The 24,091-nt window shown below is 43.2% G+C and overlaps 1 protein-coding gene across 1 annotated transcript in view; it reads left to right on the top strand.

The window, feature by feature from the left end:
• Window positions 1-150: 150 nt before the first annotated feature.
• LOC112982952 (ligand of Numb protein X 2-like) overlaps window positions 151-24,091 on the top strand; it is a 30,163-nt gene continuing 6,222 nt past the window's right edge. Inside the window, exons 1-8 of the mRNA XM_026099717.2 lie at window positions 151-311; window positions 10,899-11,360; window positions 13,960-14,186; window positions 15,614-15,810; window positions 17,011-17,379; window positions 19,899-20,078; window positions 21,605-21,779; window positions 21,986-22,196. Coding sequence (XP_025955502.1) covers window positions 10,972-11,360; window positions 13,960-14,186; window positions 15,614-15,810; window positions 17,011-17,379; window positions 19,899-20,078; window positions 21,605-21,779; window positions 21,986-22,196 — 1,748 coding nt within the window. The 5' untranslated portion in view covers window positions 151-311; window positions 10,899-10,971. The remainder of the gene's footprint in view (window positions 312-10,898; window positions 11,361-13,959; window positions 14,187-15,613; window positions 15,811-17,010; window positions 17,380-19,898; window positions 20,079-21,604; window positions 21,780-21,985; window positions 22,197-24,091) is intronic.

Raw genomic sequence — 24,091 nt, 5'->3', positions numbered from 1 at the left:
CGCTTCCCCGCTGGGAGCCGCGCGGCGCTTCGGCGGGAAGCCGGTGACGAGGAGCTGAGGGGAGAGGCGGGCGCCTGGGAGGTGCCGTGGAGGGCGGGAGGCAGGTGGGGCGGTAGCGCGGGCCCGCCCTGGGGAGAGGCTGGTACGGTGACCACGAAGATGCTGCAGTGCTTTTGCTTCACTTTAGCCGGCCCTGGGGGGTCCCTCACGAGCTCCTCCTTCCGCCGGGGGAAGAGCGGGCGCTGCTGAAGGAGGCGCTGGGACGCTCCACAGACTTCACAGACGGCTCTCTCCGAGCTCGAGTGCAGACAGTAGGTGTTACGGGTGGTCTCGGCTGGGCCGGGGCACGGCGTGCGGTGCTGCGGAGATAAAAGGGCCGTTTCTGTACAGTGGCAGGGCCCCAGCATCGCCCGGGCCAGTCCTTCACCCTCTGGAGACCCCGGAGCCGCCCGCGGTTTGGGAGGCGCGACGTGGACGAGCGTCGCCCTGCCGCAGCGGGGCCGGGTGCCTGCCGTGCCCTCGAGGGCCGGCGCTGGCCGCCGTCCTTGCCGCTTGAAGGCCGGAGCGACTTGGCCGCTCTCCAGCGCGGAGAAAGCGAGTTGCGCACATGGCTCCTGCAAAACAAAACTCCTTTTCTCCCAAATTGCGTGCTCGAGCTGCTCCCTCAAGGCCTAGCACGTCTGCAGCAGAACGGGGTGAACACAGGGGTGATGCCCCGCTCCGGGTTGGGGCTTGCTCCCCGCGCCAGCTCCTGGAGAGAGCGGCAGCGGTGCAGGGAAACTCGCGTGGCTGAGGGTGAAGTGAAAAAACGATGAACGGGAGGACAAGCTCGTGTGGGGTGAGCGAGCTGCTGGAGAACAACACTGTGCTGTAAAACCGCACCTCTGTTCCCCTCCGTTCTGCGTCTGCTCTAGCATGCCAGCCCGATGCGTGTTTAACGCATTTAAATAGCGATGTGGTAGCATAAAAAAAAAATCTATGAAATAGAGAGAGGGGCTTGTGCTGTGCAGCAAAAAGCAAACTTGCTGTTAGCAAATGGGTTTTTGAGTTTCCAACTAACTGAATAGTGGGGGAAGTGAGCAAGAATTAGAAAACCAAACCAGCCAGCCTGGAGAAGAACTGTAAAAGGTGGAAGAAATAGGTGTATGGTGTTTGTAGCTTGGCCATGAAAGAACCTGGTAGCTAGGGGACCTTCTCCTGCTTTAAGACCAATGTGAGGTTCAAAGGCACCTGGTGAAACAGGTTGAGGATTATTCTGTGTAACATTACTGCCAGCTCAATGGAGCATCCAGCAACTTCGATTAGAAATTGTGATGAAGGGTTTTGGAAAACACGATAGCTGTATACTTCCCGAAGTATAGTTAGCTGCTGAATTTCTGTGTGCTTATGAAATTGCAGAGTCCTGGACCAAATGGGAGGTGGCCAAAATACTTGTAGTTCCCTAACCATCCCCTGCTCTACCTTTCAGTGTGCAGTCCCATGTATTTCTAAATTTTCTGTTGAAATGGCCACATCAGCTTCACTTTGAAGATTAAGCTGCCTGGTTTCATCCTGGTTGTGTGTGTCTTGCCAGAGTAGTCGCAGCTGTTGTCTTACTCACAGGCCTGAGTATGTTTTGCTGATTTACTACAAAACCCCCCTTGTTTGGCTTTTCCTTTTCAGCTGCTTTTAGTGGTGCTTTCCCTGCAGTTGCTGGGAATTACATGCGACAGTCCTTCATTGGTTTGTCTTCACTGATTTATAACATGCAAAATGTCGCTCTGCCATAGCGTGTTTCTTTGACACAAATTGAGTTTAAAAATATGCAGATATCTAGCAAACTTTTAAACAGAGTGACTGACAGATAGTTGATGAGAAATTGGCTCAGGAAGTGTCTGAAGTGTTGAGGGGGATGGGTTAGAGACCACGAGTGGTAGGAATTGCTATGCTGGTCCAGGGAAAAGCATCTGCAGCTGGAAGGAGGGAAAGGATAGAGCTGGAGAAACCTGGAGAGCGAATCAGCAGCTGGTTTTAGGTATACGTGTTGCTCCCCTGCGTTTAGAGGGTCTCAAGGCAAAGTTTGTTTGCAGACTATATTGTTCCTGATCTGGAACTGTCTGTGGAAGGGAAGTCCTGCAATGGATTAGGCTTAAAAAGTGTTGTCTAGCTTTGTCTGGGCTTCGTCCGGGCCCTAGGCGTTTCGTAAACAGCTGCAGCAGACTTTTCCTTTCGGAGCTGATTGTCAATTAGAAAAGGGTCGAGATAAAACTTGAACGGTTCCTTTGAGTTGTTACAGGGCTTGCTCGTGACATCGGTTATTTTGCAGTTGCTGAAAGCGCAATAAATCGTCATCAGCCTTATTTGTAAAGCTCTTGGGCATATTAACCTCCCACCTCCTAACTCATAAATAACAGATAAAATCCCTCTCACCTAGTAAGCACTGCTGCAGTGCTCTAAATGGAGATGGGAGGGGGGGAAGAAAACCCCCACAAACCCAGTCTGTGCCCTGGGAACTTTAGAGCTCAGAATATTTTATACTATTTTTAGTACTTTCAATATTAAACTGTCTCAATTGGTAGTGGAAAAAAATAGCTGTATGATTATTTCAAGTAGGACATGCAAAAATAAATGTAATGGGTCTTCTCAGCCTTTTTGTACTTGTGACAAAATTAAAAAAAAACAAAAAACAAAAAAAACTTCCCCTGTGAGGTTAACGCCTGCTTGCTTGGCTACTTTACTAGTCATTTCAACAGGCTCAGAAATGGCGAGAGAAAGGAGGCTGCCTTCCCACCCCTGCCTGTACCCCGACCCAAGGTCACTCTGCGACTTGTTCGCGGGTGATTAGGGAAGAATGTGGTTGCTGCCTTGGTTTGTGCATAGGGGAAGGACTTTGGTCCCCAGGGCTGTGCTTGCAGCTCTTCTAACTGGTGAGAAAGCAATACAGATTTTTCAGTTCTTCTTAGAACAAGGGGCAATATAAATATCAATTTACTCATACTGTAAATACGTACATAATAGGGTAAGATAACAATGGTTATAAAGACCTGCTTCTGGTAGGTGGAGCTGGACACAGCTCTAAATCAGGATAAGATTGGAAAAAACAAATTAAAATCTTGCTTTTTTTTCCAGCTTGTGAGGTTGTTTGCTTTAAGTCAACAAAATACTCCAGGTGAAACTGTACGATGAAAAGGCAGATTTCATCTTAAATGACATGCGCAACTGCACTGAAGTTCATGCACAGATGTCCTAAATGGTAGAATGTCTCCAGTCCCCTAAAAATGAGCCCTGATGCCCTTCTGTCAGTCTTGCAGGAGAGCAATCCTTAATCCAAATCTTTTTTTACTTCTGCTGTAGTGCTTATTTGGTTACCTGCTGCCATCCGCGGTGAAGGCCGTGAAGCTGCTGGTTGCAGCAGCAGTTCAGCCTGCCCACGGGTGCTGGCAGGAGTTTAAACAAGCTTCAAATGTTGCTGCACGGCACCTCGAGGAACTGCAGCTTGAGAGCATGTGGTGCAGGGAATTTGTATGTGTTTTTTTTTTTTTTAAATAGATAAGTGTGTTGGTTTCTTTCCCCTTTCCCCTGATTTGGTGAGATGTAAGGGGAATTACAGACCTAATTATTTTTTTAATTCAGCTTTCTTAGTGGGAACAAGCTTGGGCTAGAAAGTACTTTGCACTGGCTTTGCAAAAATGCCCTCTAACCCTGTGAATGGAAGTCGTGGGTTTTGTGTGCAGAGTGAGTAGTACGCCCAGTTGTTGATGGCAGAAAGCACGGGCTAGAGCCGTCTGGCACCATTGCAAAAAAGAGCCAGGACTAAGGGAGCTGAGCGGGACCCTTTGCAATAGCTCTCTTAGCCATGCTGTGTGTTTGTTGCCTGATAATTTGCTCTGTTTTGCAGGTTGAATTTCAAATGCCTACTGATATAAAAGGATGCTGTCATATGTTGTGCCAAACGCTTAACTTTAGGACACAGTATTATTAAAAAAAAAAAAAATAGTGTAACTGAGATCAAAATTTGACTTGGTGAGGGTAACTAAAAGTTCTGTACTGCTTTCTCCTGTGGTAGAGCCCTGATCCAGCTTGTGATGTTAACATCTGTAACTGTCAATCTGTTGATAGGAAACACTTCATCAGGTGCAAAATTCTGCTTTCATGCTGCCGGTCCACTTATGGTAAAACTGTCAGGGTATTGCTATGGAAATACCTATAGGGGTTGGACAGTTACAAAGGCTTATTCCTGGATTCTGTAAATGGTGCTGCTATTTTTTATTATAAACAAGGAATTTATGGGTAGACACATGGACAATGATGTGGTAAGAGTGTCTGGTATTCATATATAGACAATAGACATATGATCTTTACCTCCTGTCCTCAGAAGCAAAATCAGCTTTTTGGAAAGCAAGTTTTCTACCCAATATTTAGATGAAGCCTAAATCTTAACATCAGATCTCCTAATCCCTCTTTGGTTTGGTTTTGGGCTTTTTCTTTTAATTGCAAAAGAAGTTTTGGTTATTAATTACAGATTAAATCCTTTATCCTTAAATTATAGCTTTGGATTCCTTCTTTCTTTGTCACTAGAAAACCTCATCCACAAACATTGGACTGATTTTTTTTTTTTTAAGGGATGGAATTGCAGATTGCTGCCAAATTTAAAGTGTGGATGGGGGAGGTGGTAGGGGTATTTAATTTCCTAGAGAGAGATTATTAGAGAGAATAAAAAAACCTAATGAACATGCAAAGAAAATCCATATATGCTGCCAATGTGGAAACTTCCATAGGTGTCCTTGGATCCAATCCTGCAGAGATGCAAATTGATCTAAGTGGTAAAACAGAAGAATTTGCATAAGCTTTGTGTTCCCCTGAGCATAAACTCAGTAGCTTGCATGTTTGCACAGAAGAAAGGGTGTAGAAAGGATCATGGGTGTAGGAGAAGCATCTAACAAAGGTGATAAAGCATGAAGAAATATAATAGAACAGCTTCTCCAGCAGCACATGTCTTCGCTTCTATTTGCTAGCATTTAATTTATCTGCTTTGCACACTAATAAATTAACATAGCTGCTATTTAAACCACTTGGAAGAAAAGCACAGGTGGAAAGCATCTTACACCACTACTGAATTCCTTACCAAATGGGGGAGGGAGGGAGTTTACTGGTGTTTGTTACTCAGGTAATATTAATTAAATGATAACACCAGGATCTCCTGCTCTGTAGAATGAACTGGGATTAATTGCTGGAATTACATTGGTGTAATCCCACTGCTGTCAAAAAGACTACAAAAGCAGTTGCTTAAAAACCCTGTTTTGTAAGTGTATTATGTTAGAAACACAAACGCAACTACTGTGCTGGAGAGCCAATACTGCAAAAGTCACTCGGGAGAAAATTCCTTGGCGTAGTCTTACCGTGGTCAAACAAGCCTTTTAGCACATCTCTCAGAATAGTGTTTCCTGGAATAAAAAGTCTTTTCTAGTCTAACATGATAAAGCTTCTGATTATAATTCATGAAAATACAATCGGTTTTCTGTTATTCTGGCAGAGAAAACATACTTGCCCAGAAGGAGATTGAGCCGGTTCTACGCAATGTCGTCCGACAAGCAGGCAAATAAAAGGGATTTAGGCTAAAACTTATTTTCAAATTTAGGAATAAAGAATGGGCAAATATGCTTGGGAGGATGACAGGTTTTTAACTGGCAGCCTTCCTTTGGGGTGAGCGTAGTTCTACTTCAGTTTCTTGACTGAAGCATTGGGAGATGTGCAGAGCAGTTCCTCGCTCAGAGGTGGCTTATTAGAAAAGCTTTGACTTGAAGGCAAAGTTAATCACTGAAAGGATTATTTCTTATTTAGCTGTACAGACTTGCAGTTTACAGAAGCTTTGACTTTGTACTTTTATACCGGTGACCTAATCTTCAGTAATATCGGAAAATAATAGGGAAAGGCAAGAGGCCGCTGAATTGTGTCACCATCCCAAACCGTTCTTGGGTTCAGTCCTGCAGTTTTGCTGAAAGCTGACCCGCTTTAAATAGGCTTACAAAAATCCTCCGATGTTTCAACATTAGTTTACAGCAGTGGCATAGAAAATAAGGACGACTTGGTCATGGTTGTGAAATATTGTAGCAGCACAGTGGAAGCGTTCAGTCAGAACATTTCTGTAGCTCACATAAAACCTGGCCCTTCTTCCTGCATGTGAAACGCTTGCTTGGAGCAGAGCTGAAATTTGGCAAAAAAAAATCTGTTACAGAACACTTTTGCAATATATAATCCCCGCGTGCGCTCCCCCTTCCCCCCCCCCCCCCCCCCCCGGAAGAAAAAGCCATTTTGCGAAACACCAGGCTCTGAGTGAAAGCTATTTGAAGCAAGTTTTGCAAAAATTATCTCACTTTTTCTTATGGCTCATTTTTAGAGCGCTGAGTTTGTCGGGATCCATCTGGAACTTGCTGTTTTTATGGAAGCTAAGTGTTTTGGGTTAGCACCTTGGTGGCATGCGCCCTCAGTTGTCGTAATCGATCCAGCATATTTGGGCTTTTTGTCCACCCGAGGAAATCAAATTAATTGCTTTGGCCTTTGGCTGGAATGCTGCCTTTCCAGTCTCTCAGGGAAACGTCCTCATAAATACAACAACTGGCATAAGTATTGCAGTGAGCTGTTACCTAGCAGCGTGCGTGGGGCACGCGCTGCCTGTAGCTGGAAGCCTCAAAGTCAACTCTTACGTTGGGGTCTTCAGTATCATCGATCCCCATCAGTACGGAAGCTTTAACCTAAAGGTGAAGAACGTAAAACCCCTTATACTGCCGAAATATTTCCCATGTTACGAATAACTTTTTAATATTAAGAACTAGTTATTTGACTTTTTCTTTTTAACTAAAGCTTTATGAGGCATTTTTCTAGCCATCCTGACCTGTTAGGAAGAATCCTGACACTTCTGTCTTGTGTCCTTGCCTTGCTGTAGGCTGACTGCTCGTTTCACAATTTTGCAGTGTAGGATGTGCTCTGGTTTACTTAACGTACTTGTGGTTTTGTAAATCAGTTAATGGAAACAGTCTTTTTTTTTTTTTTTTTTTTTTCCTTTTTTTGATATCGTTTTGGACTTGCAGAGTGTTTTTTGTTTTTTTCTGAAGACCTCTATGATCTTAGTGAAGTTGCTTAGGGCTACATTCACAGTCATATATAAGTACCTCATTCCTGTGAGTTGATACCGCTGTGGATCTATATTTTAGCCTCCCTTGATGTCAGTTCTCCGTCTTTAAATGGGAATAGCATACCTCAAAGAGATGTCATTAAGATAAATATTTTTGTAACTGAAAGATGACTTTTATCAAACGTTGGGTCTGTATGAATAGACAGGCCTGGACTGAGTTTTGCCTGTTTGTGCAGAAAACTAAATGAAGGCTGAGTTATATGCCTTAAAAACAAGGAGCAGGAGTTAGATTTGGAAATATTAAGACTTCAGATGGTAAGATTGTAGAAGTAATTCACTGGTGCTGTTTACATGTTCAGGGATGTATTGGAGACCAGTTCTGAACTGAATTTATCCACCCGAGATGGAGCCAAGCGGTTTGGTTTTGTGTAGCTCTTGGCAGGCTCCCTACTATGCTATTAACCACAGTGCGGGTGCGCGGGGCGGGGGGTGCATCTCCGAGGCTCTGTGCCCCAGCAGAGCTCAAACAAGAATAGGCAACGTGCTAATATTGGCAGGAAGAGTCTTGCTTTGCCGGGGAAATAGATTAGACAACCTGATAAGTCTTCCTTTTTTTTTAAAAAAAAAAAAAAAATCTGTTCTTTGAGTCAGTATTACAGTACAAGAAATCCTAGTTTAAAAAAAACCAACATGAATTATTTCATACAGTGAAGATGATGCTTAAGAAATCTTTGCCCTAAGCCACACAGGGTAAGAAACGGGGAAATCTAAAGAGTTTTCTGCTAGTTTCTTCACTGAGGAATAGAGTATTGCTTCCTAAATAATTCAGACTCTAGAGGCATTCGTTGCATTATACTTTATAAACAGCAGAGTCCATTATGGCAGCAACATATATATTTAATATATATATTGGGCTTTTACATTTTTATGTAGCCAGTAAGTAAGAACTCGGGACAAAGCTAGATCCTTATTTTACGACTTCCTCATATTATGTATGTTGTGCGGAAGCTAATGCACCCTTCTGTTGAAATCAGTGTTTTGTGGTAAGAGCGAGGCCTAGGCAGAGATCCGGATACTGTGGAGAAAGGTAAAAGCAGGGAATGTCTATGAGGGGGTTTGAGCGGCATCGCTGGAAGGAAGCGGGAAAGGGGCTGTGGTACAGCAAAAAGAGCAATGCAAGAAAGGAGGAGATGGGGTTGCGCGGAGCTTCAGAGGTTTGAGTGAGTAGCTGAGATTTGATGGAACCACTGATGATTGAGCATATTTTGTATTTCACCTAAAAAGCACTGTCTTAGGGCCTGATAGAGTCCACCACAATTAAGGCTGCTGCATCCGAGCAGGGAGCAGTTGTGCCTGTTGTGTTGACGCAGTGCGTTTCCTAGACACTCGAAGTCCATCTGGCTGCGCCGAAGGAGTCGCCTCTGAATAAGACGTTAGCAATTTTCCTCTGGCGGCGCATCTGCCCGAGTCGCGGCGCGCAGGGCAGGCTTGTCGGAGCCTGCCGCCCGTGCCGGCACCGCTGCCCGGCCGCTGCCTCGCCGCCGGGCGCCCGCCGGGTTTCGTCACCGAGGCGTCGGGCTTGGCTCCCTGCAGCCCTCCCCGCCGAAAGCCACGGCGGTGGAAAAGCAAAACTTATTTTGGCGCTTCTAGACAAGCGCTTCACACCTTATTTTCGAAGGTGCAGGACAGAGAAGACGGAGCAACACAGAGTTACAAGAAGGAGAAAAGAAAGATTGTGGCAATGTTTTTATCTCCCTGCAGTTCTGAAATGACTCATAAGTGAGATTCATCTCTTATAACCTTTAGACACAGAGCGCGCGAAGCGCATTTGGTAAATATGTGGGAAAAGCCCTGAATACAAGTAGATTCTCAGCAAAATTACTCTAGTTTGTTTTCACTGAGAAACTGATTTGTTTAATCGCCTGCCAAAATTTTATTCAAATACTGCAACCCGAAGCACAAGTATTTTATTGGTAGGGGTTTGCCTTGAAAGCTTGGCGTTTCTGTAAGTGCTGGCACTGAAGTGATTGATTAGAATTGGTGGGTGATGCTAAGTCATTGTCTGATGTCAAAATGTGACCTTTTAGATTGTAAGATAATCTAAGGTCAAATGGCGATGTTTTATAAGATAAACAGTAGAGATATCTGAGTCCGTTTCAGCTAGAGGTAGGTACCAAAGAATATCCCGTGTAAGTGCTTTCCTCAAGGGAAGATGCTTTCTGGCACTGCAGCAAGAGGAGGAGAAGCAAATGGCTTGTGCCCTGGACCCACCTGGGACCTTGACAATAACACTTACTCTTTTGAAGTGAACAAGTTCCAATGGCTAGGTAGAAAAAATTGCCCATAAAATGGCTTGCTCTTTTTTCCTTTTTTTTGGTGATATGTTATCCCTTTAATTAAATAGCTGACTTATGCTTGACAATTAATTGAAGTGGAATGATGTATGATTTTTTTATTAGAAACCCATGACTAATTTTTTCTTGCCGTTCTCACTATCTTGTTCTAGCCTACCCTCCTCCAAAACTGCTGCTGCATGCCAGGCACTGGTGCGGACCAGCGTTCGCTCTTGTTTGGGCTTTTACCTGTTCCAGAAAAAGCCATTGTTTTCACACATTTTCCATGTCTTTCAAACATTTTCCATTTCATCACACTTCTGTGGTTTTTTTCATGTTAGAAGAGTCTGGGTTTTGTAAATGGACTCCAAAAAAAATAAAAAGGTATAATACAGAGTGTTTGCTTCATGGAGGACCACATTGCTTGCTTCATTAAAATAGCTGCCAGGCTGAAAAGAATCCTTCCCGCAGGAATGTCTGTGCTTGCAAAGTTATCTGCTAGCAAACTCAGGTGAATTTTATATTTGATTATAACAGGCAAGATTCAAATTGGATGTGGATGGAGATGTCTTTACTAAAATCAGTATAGAGGCAGCTGCAAAGAACTAAGCTTGCGCCTTATCTTATTTTCACTAACTGTAAGAAGCTATTAAAAATATGCTGAAATTCAAGCCTGTGTGTTACATTACAGCAAACTGTGACATGGACTGTTTTTTGCATCTCTTTTATTCTTAGAAGGCTTTAGTCTTTTCATAGGAAATCTGCTTCGGTGAGTGAACTTGGGCATGGATGAGTTGGGAACAATGCAGTCTTTGTTGAAATTAAATGTTTTCTTTTTCAGAGGGAGTGGGCTTAAGAGGAAGGAAATGTGGTTTAGGTTTTTTTAAAGTTCCCTTTTAAAATTTCTTCCTCTTCTTTTTTTCCTCTTTCCCCCCCAAAACACAAAACAAAACAAAACAAAAATCCAGACAACCAGAAGTCCCCAGGCAGATATCTTGCCATGCATAACTTTAAAATGAGTAATACTCTGTATCATCTGGAAAACTACACAGGGAAACTGGCAGTTTAAAAAAATGACTGTCTTGATTATTTTCTCTCCCCCTTCCCTTCCTCCTCTCCTCTGGGTTGTTCTCCCTCAAGAACACACAGCTTTTGTTTCAGTTTTTCTAGTTTGTATGTTTGGCAGGGTTTTATCTAGTCAGAGTCACTGTTGCATATAAAGTAATTTAGGCTTCAGTTTACCCATGTGCTTAAACGTTTTGCTGAATCAGGCCCTAGCATTTGTTATTGCCAGGGTTGATCATTCACAGGGCTGCACTGGAAGGAAGAGCCATAAGATGGGTTAGTGGGGGCGAAGATACCGGGGAAGCTAAAGGCAGGAATACAGTTTAATATTTAATTGACTAAGTGCAGAGGTGACGGTTGGCTGGAAATCTTTCTCTTCTTCTCGTTAGAGGAACTGTGTCCGACAGCAACTGCGTGACGAGCTTTCTTCCTGCTGGCCCGGGCGCGCCCGATGCTGGTACCATGGCTGACCCCGCAGCAGGAGAACCCGCGTCCCAGGCCGGCGAGCTCTGCAGCGAGTGTGGTCAGTCCCACCTCTTGCCTGACAATCACCTCTATAACTTCCAAGATGAAGTGGACGACGAACTCATCTGCCATATCTGCCTTCAGCCTCTGCTGCAACCGATGGACACCCCCTGCGGACACACGTACTGTTTCAAGTGCCTCGAGAACTTCATGCAGGAGTACAACTTTTGTCCCATGGATCGCAAAAAACTCTCTTTCCAGCAGTGCCACAAGTCCAGCCTCCTCGTGCGAAACCTGTTGGATAAGCTGGTTGTGCTCTGTCCTTTCAAGGCGGAGTGCCAGCAGACAATGCAGCGGTGCGAACTAGAAGCTCACCTGCAGAACAGGTGCCTAGCCATTTACACAGTATTCCTACTCCGTTTAATGCCGTCTGTGTCTGTTTTGCATCTGAACAGAAAGATCCATTTGCAGAACAGTTGTTAAACTGGGGCAAGATGGGACATCAGAGGGTGAGGCCAGAGAAGTGGGTGGGTGAAGACAACGTAATTGTGTGTGCATATGTGTAGCTCAGATGTGCTAAGGAGGTGCTTCCCTACTTTGCTGCAAGTTGTCCAGACTCAAAACCTATCAAATATATGTAAACGTGTGTCCTGATCTGGGGCACCTAACTTTCAGGGAGTCATTACAAACATACTTATTCCTCGTTTCACTTGTGCAGAGAAGAAAGACAGGCACTAAGTCAACACTCTGGAGGCAAGGGATCGTGCGGTGTTGCCACTTTAATTGGTCCAATTAAGATGTGCAATACATAAGTCTTTGATCCAAATAATGTAAGTCCCTCCAAGCTGCACATTATGCAGTTGCTGAATCACCTGCTTAAAATTCCATTATCTTCCCTCGGTCTTTTGCTGAGAAAGAGAAGCAACTGAAAAATAGATTCTTTTTTCCTTCTGTGGAGGAAGGGAGACTTTTTTTTTCCTTGCACTTTAAGAGATGTGTTTTGGTGCTTCCACTGCTGGTTTTGCTAGTGCCAGGCAGAATTTTGTAGCTTAGAAGAAATGCAGGTGACAACTCTTGCCACGGCCCTTGAAGAACATTTGTTCCTAGTTAATGATTGCTGGAAAGGGAGCTAAGTACAAGCCATACTGCAGGCAGAAGTGGTGCTTCACTGGCAGTGTATTTTGGTGTGTAATGAGGAACTCAGTAGACTAGTTTCCCTTCAGCTGTGTTGCAGCATCTTGTGGCAAAACCATATTTAAAAAAAAGTCAACCAGTGTGCAGGTAAGTTATGGTTAGGATAGCTTTGCAATTCCAGCCAAGGGTGTATCCTCATGAGTCCTGCTTGCCTTCTGTGTACCCACAAGCTGAGAGCTCCTGTTAGAGCCGTGGAGCCTCTCGAATGAGGGAAGATACTTAGATACTCCTTCCTCCCAGTCTGTGAATGCTTATAATCTCCTTTTTCTTTAGCTGTTTGTACAGCTCTCCTGTTACCAAGCGTGGCTGACTGCTTGGGCTGCAGGGACAGGGCTGCCCAGCCTTGCAGCTGCTCCTGTGCTGCGTCGCTGGGGCTGTCCCCCGTGCCAAGGGAACATGCCCAGGCTAAAGACGTGGTGGGGGCAGAGGCCTTCCTTTCCCCTCTGTGAATCTACCCTGGCATCAATAAATTTTTTCGTCACTTGCTAATCCCTCTAATGTGGAAGTTAAACACAGAAGAGGGAGGCACCCTGAAATGTTTACACTTCAGACCTCACTGGAAACTATCCTTTTATACTTTTCAGAGGTCTTTGTACCCTGTTGGGGAGGGGGTGCTCTAAAAATCGAGTCTTCCACCGGGGCTGTGAGCCTAGTTAGGACCTTGGTGGCAGAATCTTCTTGTTTTTTTGGTTTTAAGTGAAATTAACTGACAGGAGGAGACTTAGGGGGATAAGAAACAATCTAAGAACTTGTTTCCTTGGAGGACTCTGCCCTTTGCAAGAATAACTTATTTCTGTATATCTTAAGAGGGATGTGCACAAGTGGATGATTGATCAGCTCCTGCCTGTAAGTTTCAGGGCCATGTTAATGCTTGGAGAAGAATGACCAGGAATAAAGCAGAAGAGCCACAATGAGACCTGTTTAGCCAGAATGTAAATAGCTTAATTTTAGATGTGACTCTAGTAACCACCCAGTACTACTCTGGTCTCTGGAAGTGATGCTTTTGCATTCCTGACTTGCCTCACATGCCACCTTTCTTTATTACTATTTTTTTACTCTTGATACTCGATTTACTCTTGATAAAAGAGCTTGCTTTTCCTCACTCATTTTTGCTGAGATAGGTTGTCTCTGGTATAGCTGCACACAGTGATTTTGTTGAATATAGAATTACTTCTTGGACCTTTATGTGGGGAGTAGTCAACAGGAGTATAAACTTTCCTGGATTGCCCACATTCAAGTAGAGCCATCACTTGCGCGGACTGGAGATAGAGTTCCATCGGAGGTCAGGTCTTGTTCAGCAAAAAAATAAGCAAGCCAGCCTTGGTCGCTGTTGTTGCATGTTACCAATTTGTTTAAAAACAAAGCCTAATTCAAGGCTGACCTTGAAATGTGAGTCACTTCCTTTGCATAAAGGTATAGTTCATGTTTTGTCTTTTTATAGCTGACCTAAGTGTTTGCTTATGTTTTAAAGGATGTATTCTTGTCTTCACTGATGGTTTGGTAAATATTTAGCAAGGAAAACTGCTCTTCCTATTCCATCCCCTTTTTGAACTAGCTTGTTTAGTAATTTTGAAAGTAAGTGAATAAGAATCCCACTTTTAAGCTGATACTATTAGAAGCAGAAGATGAAGGTCAAAGGAGAATGAATATTAGCATCTGTGATGCATGTTGTGCAGATGATGAGATCTTGAACATGCTTCTTTGCATGTGTTTGTCAGTCAGAGCTTGCGTGTGCTGAGTTAACCACATAGGCAGAGACTATCCGCTTACAGTCAGACAATCTTTCTCTAGGTGTCCCGGTTTCAAGAAATATAAATCTGAACTAGAGCGGAAAAAGAACCTCTTTTCCAAAGGGAAAGAAGATCTCCCTGCCAAGGTGGAAACAAATACACCCAAGGATCCAGAGATACCAAGTGGAGGTTCATCGCTTGTAGCAGAAAGCTCTGCAGCTGCGGTGGTATCACTAGGGACTGCAGAGCCTGGACTGGTTAATCCGGCTTTTGAAGAGACTGAAGAAGGTAAGAGCTTGATGGAGAAATGTAATTATGTAATTGCCTGTTATATGAAATAATTACCTTACTTTTATAATATATATCAATTTTTAGTGTCCACAGCGTTCTTAGGTATCCTCAGTGCTGTTTAGCCATTAGCACCAATAGGGGTAGATCTCTTTCCTCAGCTTGTCCTTGAACAGCAGAAAGATGCATTCATGTGCATCAAGTGTGGCAGGATCTGCTCACAAGCACAGAACTGTTCAAAGCAGTTCAGAGCATCTCTGTTATGTAGTGGGTACTTTATTTGCAATATTCTTTTGTTGTGCTGTAAAGAAACAAAGGCAGTGCCTCTCAGAAGGGAGCGTGGCATAAAACACTTGAAGAGGCCAAATAGTTAGTAATTGGGAATAGCTCCAGCTTCTTCTTAATCTTGTTAAGAAAGTTAAATATACAGTTGGTTTCCCGGCGTGGTCAGTACCTCCCTAATGGTACTGAGCAAGTGTGGTTTTTACAGCCCAGCCTACTTTTTGTATTGATAGTTATGAAACCCTTCCAGATAGAAGTAACTGTCTCTGCTTCAGAATAAATCACTTGTCTCAACCCATGTGAGAATTCAGCAGCTTGGAAATCTTGATGCCTTGTTTCAAAGCTAGTCTCAATTTCCAGGTGTGCAGACACTGCAGCTGGGAGTTTGCTGCTGTGCCTGTGTCAGAGTTAATACATTAGGTCAGTTTAATTCTCTTGGCATTCTTCCCAAGTATCCTCGGGGCAATTTTTTACATCTCTTGTGTGACAACTGTAGCTCACCTTGACTGGTTTTGGGCCTGCCCAAAGGCTGTAGTGCTGGTAGATTTAATATGACTTGCTAACAATGACTTTTATCTTCAAAGTGTCTGAGAAGCATTGCTTAGTGTTCAGTATGCTGTAAAATAGGTAAACATTACTTCTGTCTTAGTGGTGGGATGGGGAAGTAGGAGGAAGGGAAACTGAAGTGAGCTGCCTATGGTAGGGTCACGGCAATGGCAGACCACCAACTATAGCTTAGCAGTCCCATTTTCTACTGGGGATCCTGGGATTTGGGATTTGTTGCTTATTGGATCTATGGCAGTGGACTTCTAGTAGGTCAGCTGTCACAGTAGAAAAATATCTCTCTAAATAGTAAATGAAACATACTGAATGCTCCTTAATAAAACTTAAGAAGTAGCAATGAAACAGTTTAAATTTGCTGTAAGCTAGAACAAGAAGGGAAACGTTCTGGAGAAGCTGTTCAGAAATAGTGGCTTTCAGCTCTTAATTTGACCTATTCTTTCCCCTCCTCATAGCTGCTTCCCCTTCCTCTCCCTCCAAATGCTAATTTTGAACACAGCCTGCCAGGGTTGCAAATCTCATGATGTTTGCTCTATGAGGGAAGATTCTATACACGTTTTGTTTTCTTCTGTTTTCACAATCAGACCTTCCTCAGCGAGCTAGTCTCGTGGCTGAAACGAGCACGATTGAAATTCACCGAGAAGACCCCGAGGAAGATCTGGGGATGAGGATAGTAGGGGGTAAGGATACCCCACTAGGAAACATTGTTGTTCAGGAAGTCTTGCGGCATTCTGTTATTGCTGCAGATGGAAGAATAGCACCAGGAGACCATATTCTTGAGGTACGTAAAATCCCACTGAGAGTCCCATTGCTAGTTTCTTGACTGGAGATGAATTTTATTTACCTTGTAAATAAATAAAAATTACCTTTTATTTACCTTGTACCACAGCTTTCTGAGACTTAGACCATTTTGTGTAAAGTAAAAAGAACTGTCTGATAAACTTCAGCCAGTAACACCACTTCTCTCCAACAGACTGTACTTTAGTTAGAAAATCTTATAGTTGCCTTGCTCTACTGTGTTGCTTAAGCTGCACTTCCTCAAGAGGCAGGTCCAAAGTCTATGTCCATGTGAGTAATAAAGAGCACCAAAGTCATAGCAAAGCTGACCCACAGCCAGATTTAGTTCCCAGATTAACCTGACGTACCATTATGCTACACTGCAATGGGCTACTCAGGGTGACGGAAGCTTGTACACAGCAGTAAAGCTGACACGCAGAGAGAACTGTTAAAACCTGGCTATGGCTGCTCGATCACTTGACAAGCAATTGAGACCTAATTATCCCACTGGAGTGCAGTGGGGTCCTGTAATGACCAGCAGCCCCATACACGTGGCAGATACAATCTCTTGAGTTGGTTTCTCAAACCAATAGTGTAACTTCCATTTTATCCAGTCAAACTGTGCGTGTCACAACCTTGACTGGACTGTAAATAGAGCAGGTTCCCACCCTTAGACCTGTTAACATCCTAAAGAGAGACTTTATAGAATCTTATGTGACAACAGTCAAAGCAAAAAGTAACTTCTCTGAATGACCCTGGTAAAGGCATGACTAGACTGATGACTTTAGAAGCTCTGTAGACTATGGACTGCTCTGCCAAGTGAGCATGGGAAGTCTCCAACGGGAGTCTTCTCCTACAAGTGTCTTTTGAATACTGGAAGTTAGTGGAAAACAGTTCTGCATTGCCATGGGATGGAGGTCATGATTTTAGTATTTTGCACTTTCAGATTTGTAAGCTGTATGAGTTGTCCTGTCTCTTCTCTATACTCAGCAATTCACCATCACTGTCGGTCTTACTTAATTTGCTTTCTTCTGCATTCTTTTCTAGAAAACTCTGCTCTCTAATGTGCATCAGAAACAGCTGCTTCAGTCATGCATTGAACAGGGAGTTGTACATCCTGTCTCCAACTTTGATGTTCTGCACTGCAGAAAGTGCCTGAATTATCTCGTTCTGATTAGCGGCTCTGGTTTGTTTGTCTTTCTAGGTGAATGGTGTCAACATTAGCAGTGTGACTCACTGTCAAGCTGTCTCCTTCCTGCGCCACCCAGGCCCCGTTCTTCACCTCATGGTCCTGCAGGAGAAGGGTTTTTCCAATAGGACTGTACAGCAGGATTCCAGTTCTGCTCCAAACCGGGAAGTGATCCACGTAACCTTGATAAAGAGAGACCGATCCGAACCCTTGGGAATCAAACTCATCAGGAAGACAGATGAGGCAGGAATTTTTATTCTAGATCTGTTAGAGGGAGGTTTGGCAGCCAAAAATGGAAAGCTGAGCCGGAATGACAGAGTGCTGTCCATAAATGGCCAGGACCTGAGGCAAGGAACACCTGAGACTGCTGCACAGATAATCCAGGTAACTTACAACATGGCAGAGTTGTCTGTCTAATGACCCTGCAGCTGTATGCATTGATAGCAGGGCTCCTGTTCTGACCCAAGGGCTGACAGAACATGCTAGAGCAAACTGCATTCCCTTAAATATCTCTTTGGGAAAGTGACTTCCCTGCAGATGTGTGGGAAGCACTGCTTCCAAATGAAGATAAACATGAAGAGTGGGAATCCATCATGAGTCATCTCTGACAAATCTGAAGTGAGGCAGTTGCTTGTGGCACTTTAGTTCAGCTAAGGCAACTGGATCTCCTTTGTAGTGTGGTGTTTGGAGCCTTTCTTGCAGAATGAATATTTGTATGTACCGCAGATGCATGCAACGAAGATGAGATATTAAGATAGCCTTTCGTGCTTCATTTCAGCTAGTCAAGCTAAAGATGTTTGCAGGGAGATCTGATAGGCTGGCAGCCCAGAACAGAACCATTTTGATTTATCTGAATCCCTCTTAAGATTTCCCACTTAAACTGTATTTGGTAAGGGAGTCTAGAAAGTAACAAGGCCCCTCAGACTAAAAACCTCCTAAAATACTAAAAGGGAAGTAGCACAGTGGTCTTTCCCTGGGAAGTGTTCTTGTTGCAGTGTACCACACCTTTTGGTGAAGGGGTTAGGCAAGGAATTTTGATTTAAGGAATAAGGATTGCTAGAGGTGTGGCAGATTTCATGTAGATCAGTTTTAAATTCATCTTCCTAGGTAGTGGCCTCCAGTTTCTGTTCTTATCTAAAGATCCTGATCTCACTGCATACTGTTTATATCCCAGAAAGGATCTGAGGTCAGCAGAGTGCAGGAGAGCCAGTGCTCTTCCTGGTAATCAGCAGAGGAGTGCAGTGGGGTGGGAGAATAAAAGAGAGCAGGGTTCCAGTACATATGTGATTCGATACTACAATCCGCTAGAATTTTGCTTGCATCCCATGAAGTGCTGCTGTATTTCTTTTCTAGTGTGCAAGTGTAACTCCTATATGAGGAAATCTGTCTTGATCCCACAGAAATCACTAACTGGAGTCTCAGAACTGGCTTCACTGGGTTTGGGGATTGAATTCTTTTTGAAGTGATGTTTGGAAGACCACCAGTTTTACAAAACATTATCTGTTCTTCTGAGCTCTCGTTAAAATTCTTGATTTAATTTTGATTGTAAGCCTTTTGAGGAAAGGAGCCCTTCTACCTGTATTGTGAAGTACCATTTGCATCTATAGTGTGTATATATATGCACACTCATATGTACTACACGCAGTTTGGTATCTCCCAGATGAAGGGGAGGGTGAATCCTCCTCTTAAAATACAATGTTTACAATATATTCTATGAAGGCATAGATGTGTGCCAACTATTGTTTGGAAACAAAAATCTCATCTGAATTGACTTGAGGTGTGAAGCTTTTAAATTATCTTTCAGAAAACAAAGCTTTCCTATACTAGTAATAAAAAATAAATAAAAAGCATCTGCATCAGTTGGTGTAGTTGTCTTCCCAGGCTATGGGATTTGCTGCTGCAAGGTGCGGTGGCACCAAGAGAATGGGCAAAAGGATCCCATGTTGAGAAATGAGAGTAGCAACTAGTTCTCTCATCTGTTGTAGCAGATGTCATAAATAAGCATATATGTCTGACCCGAATACAGTTCTTCCCCCTAAGGTTTTGTCAGATTATCTAGAAGAACAAACCACGTTACAATAACAATAGCAAATACTTCCCCTGCAGTTCTGACAGGGCCAGGCACACAGCTGGTGAAGTGTTTAACTGACAACAATCTTGGACAAAAGGTCATGTCTTCAGGTGCTTCTCAGAGGAGGAAAAAGGGAGCTGTTGAACAATACATATGGTACATAAGCTGGGAGACAAACAGCTTTAACAAGTCTTTTTACAATCGGAGAAAAGGCATTCAGTTCTTGGATCATGGTCATCTGCCATGTGAGCCAGCAAGTGTTCTAACTCTGTTCACTTTGTAGCAGAATACAAAACACTGTTTCGGTTATTTATACTGAAGTGGAGGAATTAATCATTTCATGCCACTTTCTCTTGTTTGTTATTTGTGGCAGAGAGGCAGAAGCAAAGCCTGCCTCTACTTCTGTTCTTTCTAACAAATGCTTACTAATTCCTTCAGTCACCATAGGCTTCTGCAGCTCTTCACAAGAACCATCACATCATGTTGCACAGCGCTGTTTCAAACCCCTTGTAGAAACTGATGTCTGACCTTCTTTCTCTTTCCCCCAAAATGATGGGGCTGTCCCTAACTTCTAATGTTTTTGAACCTCCTTGAGTTTAACTAAGAAATGCATGCAAAGACAAAGCTTTAATCAACACTGCTTCTTAGGTAGCTCCTTTTATGCATTGGTGTGGTGCACATACCACGTGTACCTTTTCATAAAGACAAAGCCACAGTGCACAGCTTTCAAAAACATTATTTAAAACAGTCATGAGACTACGGTACTTCATGAACCGTGATGGGACTTTGCCCTCTAATGATTTCAGATGCCTCTCTTTGCTTCTCCTGGCAGACCAGTGAATCAAGAGTGAACTTTGTAGTGCTAAGGCAGCCAGGTGTACAGCTGTCAGACTCTGTCGAAGACGGCAGCACATCGAACAACAGCAGCAGCAGCAGCAATGGCGGAAGCCCAGTGCACCATCGAAGAAGACTAGATCAGAATCATTACAGACGAAAATCTACCTACCAGAAGGTAAGGGCAAAAGCGCTCATTATTCTTGGTCTAACAGGCCAATTACTTTAGCTCTGATAGTAATTTCTCATGCATGACTTACCAGAAGCTCCTTTTCCCCTTTAACTATTGAAAAGCAGTACATGTTTGACTGTTGGCGCAAGAGAACCATGTGAAATACAATTTTTAGGGAGAAGCATAGAAATATCCATTCAAATGTCTCCAGTCTTGATGTGGGACAAAATCTTAGTCCCTTCTCATTTGTAAAGGGCTATGGAAATTTAACCTCTGTGAAATTCTAAGGGGACCACCACTGGACTTAGTTCTCAACCGCCATCAAACACAGCGCTTTGAGTATTGCACAATGGTATAAAGTTACAGTTTGGAGCTAGATAGTTTCCACTTCTGTACCATAAAACTATGCAAGTTAAACTAAAATGCTGCTATGCTTTCATTGTTGCTTCTATTACCCATGCGTATGTTACAGGAAACTGTGTGAGCAGGAAGAGAATTGCCAGTCTATTGTACCAATGAAAGTTTGCTCTATGTTTAAAACTACCCTTTGAGAAAACTCTTGCTAAAACTGCCTAGAATTTGTGTTGAAGTGCGTCTGCTGGAGATTAGTAACTGGCTGACATAAATAACTGGAGTGCAGTTCCTTGATTTAAATCTTGAAATACAGTTGTACGTAGTTTCTACAGCAGTATGCTACAATGTGTACTTTCACTACAATCTAAAAAATAAAGATGCTACTGTCTTTCAAAGATTAGTTTGTCCCTTGGGGGGGGGGGGGGTGTCAGAGTTGGCCTACTTCTGCTTCCAAAGTTGGTTGCATCTGCAATTGTTTGCAAATTAGTAGGGCAAAAAAAACCCCGATATTTAAACTTTAAATAATACCATTATAATCACTAGAAACATTAATTTAGCTGTATAAGGATGCTAGCCATCTTCATGACCATCTTCAGATTTTGACCTTTCTTTTGTATATTGCATCTGGAAAAACATCTCTTAGTTGACTTTCTGTTTTATTCATTTATGTCATATTGAGTTTGACAAGCAGAACTTGGTCATTCTAATAAAAGCAGAGCAAAGCTTTAGTTAACGTGCTCCTTTATGACATGCACAAGAAGCAAAATGGCAGAGGATAGGTAATACAATTTACTGATCCTAATCTATCCCAATTTATTAGTAGTCAGAGAGAGGTTAGTTGCTTGATGTGAACAACCTTGAAATGATTGGTAGTTTGTTTCTCGGAGCAAAACTGTTCTGCTTGGAGTGAGCATCTTTCTGCAGCGAATGGATTTGGAATCATTAGGAGAGTGGCATTGTTTCCCAAACAGCAGTTCCTCAGTTATGATGGTATCATGTTGGGAATATGGGATAGTATTTCTACCCAGAGCAAATGCAACAGAAGCTGACTTTGCTCTCCAGTAATATCGCTGAAAACTTCTGGGTTAAAGATGCAAGGTGTTCTGTTGTTTTCTTCCAGCTGTGGGCTTCTCATGTTAATTGCATAAATGAATCTAAACTCTGTCATTTCTTCATAGGATCTACCTCAGGGATACATAAGTCATGAGAAGACAGTTTCAATAAAAAAGGAACCAAAGGAATCTTTGGGAATAACAATTGGAGGTGGAAGGGATAACAAAAACAAGCTCCCTATATATGTAACAAGTGTGCAGCCCATCGGATGCCTCTTCAGGGATGGCAGAATCAAACGAGGTAAGGAGGTTCTCGGACCCTTAGTTGCCCTTTATACTTTCTGGACTGTTTTTAAGTGAAAGTTGGACTTGGACACTAAAGTGAAGTTGGAAACAGAGTTCTACATGAGACCCTGAGGCAGAAATAGAATTCTTAGCAAAAATGTGTAAATCTGTGTGGCTGTAATCATCTTATTTAATCAACATCCTATCTTATTTACTCAACAGGAGATATACTTCTGAGCATAAATGGCATTGATTTGACTCATCTGAACTACTATGAAGCTGTCTCGGCATTGAAATCTAATGCAGCTTCGCACTCAGTAGTACTGAAAGCCTTGGAAATCCTTGTATCAGACCCAACAGATCCACCTCTGGACATCAAGGAGCAAGGATTCGGTTGGTCTCCCCTCTGGATCACGTGGCTCGGGCTGCCTAGGTATGCTTGCTCAGTGACTGTATGGAGACATCTGTTCAGTCAGAGTTGACTTTCACTCAGATACTAAAAATGAGTTACACCATAGGTTGTCTTGAAAGCAATTAAAAATTACTGATACTCTTCTTTAGCTAAGGCAGTGGGAATCCTTATTTGTCAATGAGGTCACAGTGCAATGAACACACAAAGAACCTCCACTGCTCTTCACTGTGCGACCCATCATTCCCCCACTTCTATTAAACAGTAATTTTCAGAATTTCCTGAGAACCTTTCTTCTAAGAGAACGGACATAGAGAATGAGAATTATAGATTATGGCACTTGTTTCTACAATGACTAGTCAGTGCCTCAATCCCTGCTGGAATATCGTTAACTGAAATCACTGTGGCTCTTTTAGATTGCATAATGCAGGCCAATATCTGTACTGTTCTATAGTCGCTAATCTAATCACCTCATTTAGGGGAGGGCAGTCTTTCAATCTAATTCTTGGTGGTTTTAATTGCGTCATCTGTTATATTAAGCAGAAGTGCTTCTCATTAGTTGAATTTTCCTGTTGCAAAGCATTAGACCGTAGACTTGCCACGTTACTGCTAAAATTTGTGCTAAGTTCCATGTGACAGTGTTGGGGACTCCTAAAGCATGAATATGGCTCCTTTCTCAAGGTGAACCTCTATTTTCCTTGCTTCTGCAGTTTCTTTGAAATGTATTCAGCCTTGAAAGGTACCGTCTGTTGCAGTTCCAGCTAACTGGAAAAGGTGTAGGAGATGCACACAAGAACAATAAAGCCAAACCCTCTTGCAAGAGGCTCAGATTATTTACAGCCTTCTTTCTTGAGGCACCTGAAAGAACAAAAGCTAACAAAGCCTCTGTTACGTTACCCTCGTTACCTAGCAGTCTGTAAACGCTGAATGAAACAGTCCAAGGAAAGTAGCTTTTGTGTCTCAAGCCACTGTAGCTTGGCTTGTATTCAGCACAGTCCTACCAGGTTCCCCCTTTCTCCCAAATGAGCTCGGCTGTTCTGCACAGGCCTAGTATGAACTAGTCCAAGCCGCACGTGGATAACCCAAACTGGAATACAAGTCCTCAGACACTGGCTGCTGTTGGTTTTCTCATGGGTGCTACTGCGCTGAAGTACAGCAAGGCACAGACTGGCTGTGCTCCCCCCCCCCCTTCCCTTTTCCTGTTTACCTGGGTGTCTGGTGGCTTGCAGCCTCACTCACCACAGCTCTGCTGCAAGGATTGGCGTCTAGTCCTTGCTCATCAGTCATCTGCCTTCATTTTGAGGCTAGACTGTTACGCTACCCGCTACGTAATACGTCGCTTCAAATTCTGCAACTGGTATTAATGTGTGCTCCTCTTCCTTTGACTGTTACTATCCCTTTTGACTGAACCAAGGCACAATAATTTCAGAAGCACCTTCTGCTCTTACTCTTCCTTTCCTGCTTGGACCTTAATTCAGGCATCTGAATTTCTATGCCTGGCATTATTTTGTGGGTGTGAGGGTGTTTAGAAGGCACAATGCAAGGTTATTTCAGGATCTAACAATCTTCTTTCTTGTTTCCAGTAATAAAAATGGTTGTAATTCTGTCATGTGCTTCCTCACTAACTTTCCAGTCTGTTCACAGCAGCAGCTAGTTGGTCCTCTATGGAATGATTTCCCTAAAGCCACTGAGAGCGAACAGCTCTCTGCCGCTCTCAGCTAAGCAAGGTATTTACATTATTTGACATAGTAGCTGGCATGATCAGATTTTTTTAAATTTTTTTTAATATTGCTGGCAAGTCCTTAAACTGAAATGGCACCTTGGCTTCTTGTCACCTTGAAATGTTCCGGGTGCCTCTGTGTTAGCAGGTTAGTTTGGATCAGGAATGTGCTGTTGAAGAGAGGAGTAAGGACAGAGTA

The sequence above is a fragment of the Dromaius novaehollandiae genome, chromosome 11 (assembly GCF_036370855.1).
Source record: "Dromaius novaehollandiae isolate bDroNov1 chromosome 11, bDroNov1.hap1, whole genome shotgun sequence".
NCBI lineage: Eukaryota > Metazoa > Chordata > Aves > Casuariiformes > Dromaiidae > Dromaius > Dromaius novaehollandiae.
This window is presented reverse-complemented; position numbering and strand designations above follow the sequence as displayed.